At 39.4% G+C, this 8,029-nt stretch overlaps 1 protein-coding gene across 1 annotated transcript; it reads left to right on the top strand.

Annotated features, from left to right (window-relative positions):
* Positions 1 to 3,678: 3,678 nt before the first annotated feature.
* Positions 3,679 to 7,796, top strand: LOC306915991 (uncharacterized protein; the record flags this gene model as incomplete). Its single annotated transcript, XM_079493697.1, has 2 exons — positions 3,679 to 4,753; positions 5,683 to 7,796. The coding sequence occupies exons 1-2, from the start codon at positions 3,862 to 3,864 to the stop codon at positions 7,794 to 7,796; spliced, it is 3,006 nt and encodes a 1,001-aa protein (XP_079349823.1). The 5' UTR covers positions 3,679 to 3,861.
* Between the last annotated feature and the right edge of the window lie 233 nt (positions 7,797 to 8,029).

Below are 8,029 nucleotides of genomic sequence, written 5' to 3' on the forward strand. Positions count from 1 at the left end.
AGACAAAGTTAGAAAAACAACCAAGACCATACAGTTGCATGACAGAGAGTGACAGATGGGGAGGAGGAGGCAGAAGTGGCAGCAGGACCAGCATCAAGCACAGGTAATAATAATAATAATAATATTATGAAATTCCTGATATTATATCAGGAATGTTTGACAACAACACCAGCCTGGTGTTGTTGTTTTGTGCAATGAACAATGATTTCAAATTTCTGAACTGTGAACTGAACTACTTCATAAAATAAATTGGTAACACTTTATATTAAGGTCGCCTTTATAATGCATTATACGCTCATTTGTAATGCATTATAATGTGCTTATAAGGCATTATAACACTTGTTATAAATGTTTGTAATTATGTATAACAACTTATAACCACATTTATAACAAACTGGTGCTGGTCATAATGCATTATTATGCTCAGTGGAACAGCACATTATAACTATTATAACTTAGGTGGTTATAAAGGCACATAGAGAAGTGCTGTAATGTCTGTGTCATAATGCATTATAACCAATGTGTATTAAATGGAATAATGTCTTATAAACATCAATAATATGCTATAGCATATTATACAAAGTTTTGTCACTTTACTTAAAGGTCACAAAGTCATGCTATAGGGTATTATAAAATGATACAACTGCTAATAACCATTAAAGTATGTTGCCACTTTACTTAAAGGTCTCAAAGTCCTGCTATAGCATATTATTGATGTTTATAAGACATTATTCCATTTAATATTGGTTATAATGCATATAGTTATGATAGTTCCACTGAGCATAATAATGCATTATGACCAGCACTTATGTTATAAATGTGGTTATAAATTGTTATACATGATTATAAACATTTATAACACATTATAAGGCATTATAAATGCGCTATAATGCATTATAAAGACGACCTTAATATAAAGTGTTACCAATAAATTAACTTCCCCAACACTGGCGCTCGATTATGATATGATTAATGTTCCGTCCTGTGATTAATCTCCGTCCTGGGCGACGAGCGGGATTGTTTGATAGGACGGAGACCTCCGTTTTTGCCGTTCGGAGTGTTAAGCAGCAGAGCCGCAGAGAAAAGTATTACGAGGGCGTATTTTGTTTCCCTATCGGCATGGTACTGCCACCTCACCAACCTCACCAAACCATTACTGACACATGAACAACTGAAAAAAATACAAAGGTTGTGGCACCTCATTTTTAAGTGACTGTGATACAGATGTAGGCTATAGGTGGCTGCGTTGCTGCTTACCAGTCAAGCCATGGCTGTTTAGCCGACTGGTGCGGCTTGTTGATATGAGGTCCCGGGTTCGCTTCACGGCCGAGGCTACACAAACATAGGCTAATGCACACAACACTAATACATCTTTTTTGTTGTGCTTTTGAATATGGGTTGACTTAAATCAATGTATCACAGGAGGCCGGCATGGGAAACCTCTGAAACGGACCGACAGCTACGAGATGCTACCTCCTGACAGTGAGTACAACTGAACTGAATCACAACATTTATTAGGGTTTGATATTTTTGCAATATTCTATATGAATATTTGAAGTTATCACTCAGCATATAGTTGTAATAATTTAATCTGATACAGATGATCTCACAATATATAAATTGTAAATGGTTGCATTTGTATGGTGACATTATCCCAGGCGCTTTACAGAGATTGTGCATTACATTCACACATTCACACACACATTCACAACACACACTGATGCTGTAGCTGGGTCTGAATTCGTTAAAATTGTGCACTTGGTGACAACAGACCACTAGGGGGCGCTGCGAACTCGTTTGCGATGGTTTTTGAAAACCTTATAACCATACCTACCATCATACCAAAAATCAAAAACTTGGCTGGGGGCAGAGAAGTTTCGCTTGGCACCAAGTGCACGATCTTGTTGATTTTGGACGAATTCAGACCCAGCTACTGGAGGAAACCATGGAAGGCACCAACCTGCACATCAGGAGCAATTAGGAGTTCAGTGTCCTGCTCTAGGACAGGGGTTCTCAACCTGTGGGTCGCGACCCCTCAGGGGGTCACCAAATTATTTTGGGGGTCCCCAAATTATTATTATTATTTATTTATTTTTGCAACTGAATGGCTGGAAAGTGGAAATGAAGAGTTTACATAGTACACATAGTACATGCATACACCTTCCCTGATGATTATATCTGGTTTCAGTATTTATTTATGGTGTATTGTCTCTATTGTGGTTATTGTAGCAGTCAATTTATATTGGGGGTCGGGAGGGGGCGGGGGTCCCGAGACATTGCCAAAGCATTTCCGGGGGTCCCCGGCCAAAAACGTTGAGACACTTCTAGGACACTTCAACACTAACTCTGGGGGAGCCCACAGGGTTTGAACATCCGGTCACTCCTACCCCCTGAGTACAATCACTCAGAGAGAGAGAGAGAGAGAGAGAATTAATACAAAGCCTAATTATTATAATTATGTATTAATGTAATGTTTTCATTTCAGTGTCTGAGGTGAGGGTTGTTCTGTTAGGGAATAACCAGTCAGAGAGGAACAGAGTTGGGGACCTCCTTCTGGGAGAGTATGTGTTCACTGGTCCTCTCAGAGACTGTCTAAGAGTTGGTGGTGTAGGTGAGAACAGTCAGATGATGGTCATCAACACTCCAGACCTGCTAGATTCCAACATCTCTAATGAAGAACTGACAGAGAAGATCCAAAGCTGTGTTAGATGTTCTGATCCTGGACCTCACGTGTTTCTACTGGTGCTTCAGCCTGAAGACTTCACTGAAGAACAAAGAATCAGGTTACAGAGCATTCTTGAAACCCTCAGTCTTTGCTCATTTGATCATTCACTTGTATTAGTCTCAACACCCAGACAGCAAAGTGCAGGTCTCTTGTTAAACTATGTGAAGTATCCTTCACTACAAGACATGATCAGGAAATGTAGGTTCAGGCATGTAGAGCAGCGGAACCTTGACCACCAAGAGCTGTTGACACGATTGGGTCAAGTTGTTAAGGAGAACCATGAACAACACGTCCACTGTGATTTCTATGTTGATGCCAGTGCTCTCACCAGCACTGATGACAGCCAGAGACCAGATGCTGTGAGATCGGGTCCAGAAAGAGCTGCTGGTAAGTGTTGGACATCATGGCATTCAACACAATACATTATAAGATCAATATAATATATTATAACTATGTTACTTAGAATGCACTATGATCTTACCAAAAGGTCTGTGAGAGTCCATCAACGATGAAGTGTAATATATTTGAGCTTAAAAGTAATTATCGATTGCTTTATAGTGCTATGATTGTTATAAAGCACTATAGAGTTAATATAACTATAATTATACAGTGTTGTGAGTATATTTATAATTCCATTTCAAATTGCAACCTTTGAGTGACTGTGATACTGTGGTAAAAACATAGCCTAATGCATAATGCACTTAGTAGAACCTTTGTAGAAATCAGAATGTCTCTGATCTATGTCTTAATTAATTTAATTAATGCAATGAGTCAAACATGTTTTTTAAAACACTCTTTTTGTAGATTCTGGACTCAGGATTGTGCTTCTTGGGAAAAGTGACAAAAAAAAGACAATACTTAGCAACTCAATCATCAAAAATCAAGGTTGGTCATTGCTTAGTCGCCTTAATGTCAGCCAAAGTCCAACCAAGCAGGTGGCAGATGGAGAGTGGAAGGGAAAGTCTGTCAAAGTAGTGAAAACCACAAACCTCTTCAGTCAATCTGTTGGAAAAGTGAGAAAAGAAATCAAGGAGATCTGTTCTTCTGATTGTTCACCCCATGGACCAAATGTATTCCTGCTGCTGTTGAAGCCCAATGAATTTACTGAGGAAGACAGACACACACTGAAGTTCATCATGACTTCGTTCCATCAAGAGGACTTGAACAACTGCATTGTCATCATAACAGATGAGTTTCAACCAAACACCCAGGAGGCTGTAGCTGTACACCTGATCATTGCAGACTGTGGAAGACTTCACAACATGACCAAAATTTCATCACTGATGGACGAGATGGAGAGCATTGTGAGTGAACACAAAGGAAGATGCCTTACCTCTGTTAAAGGTAACAACAAGATGAGACCAAAATCCAACCCTCATCTGAACCTGGTTCTGTGTGGCACAAGAGGATCTGTGAAGACTTCCGCAGCCAACACCATTCTAGGTCAGATCCAGTACAGCTCAGGGTCTAGTTCCCCTACAGAGTGTGTGAAGAGACAGGCAGAGGTGTGTGGCCGCTCAGTGACCCTGGTGGAACTGCCTTCCTTGGATGAAACATCCGAAGCAATGCTTCACAATGCGTTGAGATGTGTCTCTCTCTGTGATCCTGAGGGCGTGCATGCCTTCCTGTTGGCCGTTCCTCTCGGTCCGCTCACCGATGAAGACAAGGCAGAGTTACAGAGCATCCAGCATGTATTCACCTCTGAGATCAATGACTTCACCATGGTTCTGTTGACTGTAGAATCTGATCCAAATGATCCAGCTTTTGCCAACCTTGTTGAGGAAGACAAAGGCATTAAAGAGATGTGTAAGAGCTATGCAGACAGATGCACTGTATTCAACATTAAAAACAACAAGCAAGTTCCTGAGTTGTTGGATGCTGTGGAAAAGATGAGACCTCAGGAGGGTAAACCACTTTGCTTCACAAGAGAAATGTTTATCAATGCCCAGATGGAGAAGATCATACAACAAGACAAACTCATCACCAAACTACAGGCTGAAGGAAAGAAGTTGGAAAAACCCAGAACTCGTAAGTATACAGTATTACTTTTGAGTGTCTTAAAGGGATATTTAATTGGGGGGAAAACACGCTGAATACTGAATCGAACAACTTTAAAGTGAAATATCCATATGCATATTTGTTGAAAATACCTCAAATGGGTTCTTATTTCCATTTAAAATGCATTCCCTCACTATGACATGGTTTACATGCTTTTAGCATGCACTGTTACTAGCAAAACATTCACCACTGCACTTCATATGAAACTGTAGGTAGCCTATGAGGTAAATGCAGGCTATTTATTCTCGAGGCGTTGTTGGGCAACTCCTACATTTCCAGACTCTATAAGAGCAACCACTGCACTTGATCACTACTGTTTACAATTTAGACATTTATCAGACGCTCCAGCAACTTACAGTAAGCAAGAACACATGATAAAATATCAAATGCGTAGAAAGAGTCATCTATAGGATCATAAGTAAACTAAGAACCTAATATAATTATGTCTAATAGTAGAATATCTGTACATTTAAACTATAAACACTATAATTCTATAGGATGCCAGATCAATAATGACCTGAGATCTATCTCCATAACTTGTTATCTAAATTACATATTTAGTCTTTGCATATGCCTGCAATGTCATCAAGGCTAGCTTCACTAGTAAGACTCTTGGCCGTAGGCCTACAATCTGAGTTCGGTCAAAACTGCTTTATATTGGTTTGCACCTTAGATGACATTTAATGAACTTCAAAATATCATTAGTTCAGATACATTAACAAAGACGCTCTACAAAAGATAAACCTGCCATTGTTCCATATAACCTTGACTTGATATGGACTGTTTTAATATCAATGATTAATAGGACAAATAAAACAATATAATTCAGCCTGTATGTACACATACAATATAACAAACAAAAGAACATGGAACTAATTCTATGCCTCTTGATATTTCAGGTGATCCTGACGATCAGAGCCTCAGGATGGTCCTGATAGGAAAGACTGGCAGTGGAAAAAGCGCCACAGCAAACACTATTTTGGATCGGAGGACATTTACATCCAAAGCCAGTCAATTTTCTGTCACCAAGTTTTGCCAGAAAGCACAGGTTGAAGTAGACGGCCGTCGAGTTGTGGTACTTGATACACCTGGTCTGTTTGACACAAGTCTGTCCCAGGAGGAGGTTCAACAGGAGATGATCAAATGCATCAGTCTGGTGTCCCCAGGACCTCATGTGTTCCTGTTGGTGTTAGGGATTGGTCGACTCACAGAAGAGGAGAATAAGACATTGATGCTAATCCAGGATGCCTTTGGAAAGGATTCCAAGAAGTTCACCATCATTCTTTTCACAGGAGGAGACATATTGAAGCGTAATAATCAGTCCATTGAGGACTACATCAACGAGGAGTGTGGTGATTCATTTAAGAAGCTGATTGCTGACTGCGGAAGAAGGTACCACGTCTTCAACAATATTGATGAAAACAATAGAGAACAAGTCAGTGATCTGCTGATGAAGGTTGAGATGATGGTGAAGGAGAATGGTGGGGGATGCTACACCACAGAGATGTTCCAGGAGGCTGAGGCAGCCATCCAAAAACAGATGGAGAAGATTTTAAAAGAGAAGGAAGATGAAATGAAGAGAGAAGTGGAGGAGCTGAAAATAACACATGAAGAAGAAAAGCAAACAATGAAAGGAAGGATGAAAGAGCAGGAAGATGAAATTGAAAAGGAGAGGAAAAAAAGAGAGACACAACTGAAAGAAAAGGAGGATTCTATTAAGAGAGAGCGTGAGGAAAGAGAGAGAGAACGTGTTGAAAGAGAAGAGGAGGACAAAAAACGGAAGGATTTGGAGGAAAATCAACGCAATGAGTGGAATGAAAAACTCATTGCTTTGGAGAGAGAGAAACGGAAAGTGTCTGATGAAAACGATAGAGAGTTGGAACTCAAGAGAAAAGAAATGGGAGAACAGCAAGATGCTTGGGAGCAGGAAAGAAGAGCATGGCTGGATAAAAGAAACCAGGAAGACGACAAGAGAAGAGAAGATGAACAAAATAAAATAAAAAAGCTTCAGGAAGCATTTGATCTGGAAAGAGAAAAACATGAAAAGAAAAGAAGAGAAGAAGATCAAAAGAGACAAGAAGAAGACAAGAAACAACAGGCAATTCTGCAGGAGAAGAAGAAAGAACAGGAAAAAAGGGAAATGGAGGACAGAAAAAGGAAGGAAGAACAGGAAAATAAACTACTGGAGTGGGATAAAAAACGTAAGGTCTTGGAGAGAGAGAAAAATGTAGGATCAGAAGAAATGAAAATACAAAAAGATGCCTGGGAGAAGGAAAGAGAACGATGGAATAAAAAAGAACGGGAAGACAAAGACAGGAGAGAAGAAGAAGAGAAGAAAATAAAAAGGCTTCAGAAAGAATTTGAACGTGAAAGAAAAGAACATGAAAGGAAAAGAAAAGAAGAGGACAAACACAGACAAGAAGGAGAAGAAGTGGAAAAACTGAGAATTGTGGATGAGTTCAAACAGAAAGATCAGAAAGAACAGCAAAGAAGAGACGAGGAGGACAGGCAAAGGAACACACAGGATGAAAGGAAACAAAGGGAGTGGGAAAATAAAGTTGAGGCCTTGGATAGAGAGAGAAAGGAAGCAGAAGAAAGGGACAGAACATTGTTGGAAAATGAAAGAGAGGTCATGAGAAAACAACAAGAGGATTGGGAGCAGGAAAAAAGTGCATCATGGAATAAAAGACAACAGGAAGATGAGGAGAGAAGAGAAGAAGAACAAAAGAAAATCAAAAAGATTCAGCAAAAATTTGATCAGGAAAAAGAAAAGCATGAGAAGGCAAAAAAAGAAGAGGTTCAAAAGATACAACAACAAGAAGAAGAGGAACGAGAGAAACTTGAGGAAGACCATCGAGAAAAACTGGAGCTGATGGAGAACAAATACAAATATGAGGCCAGAATACAAGCTGAGGAATACAATGAGTTCAAAAACTTCGTGAAAGTGGAATATATGAGACAGAAGGAAGAAGAAGAAGATAGAGAACAGAGTCAACAGATCCAAGCCGCATAACTGAATATTACCCGAATAACAGGTGTTCTTATGATGATGAAAGCAGACAGGAAAGAGGGAGAATTACAAAGCGAGAGGGAGAAAGTAAGAGTATTAGAAGACTTTAAGAAGAAGCATGAAGGGTCTTGCATTATCAGCTGAGAACATCATCATGATACATTTTGTGTAAGTGATTATACTGTATTCATAAGTCAATCACATAATTTGATATGATCATTATATGTTACAATACT

This window comes from Electrona antarctica (assembly GCF_951216825.1).
Source record: "Electrona antarctica genome assembly, chromosome: 22".
NCBI classification, from domain to species: domain Eukaryota; kingdom Metazoa; phylum Chordata; class Actinopteri; order Myctophiformes; family Myctophidae; genus Electrona; species Electrona antarctica.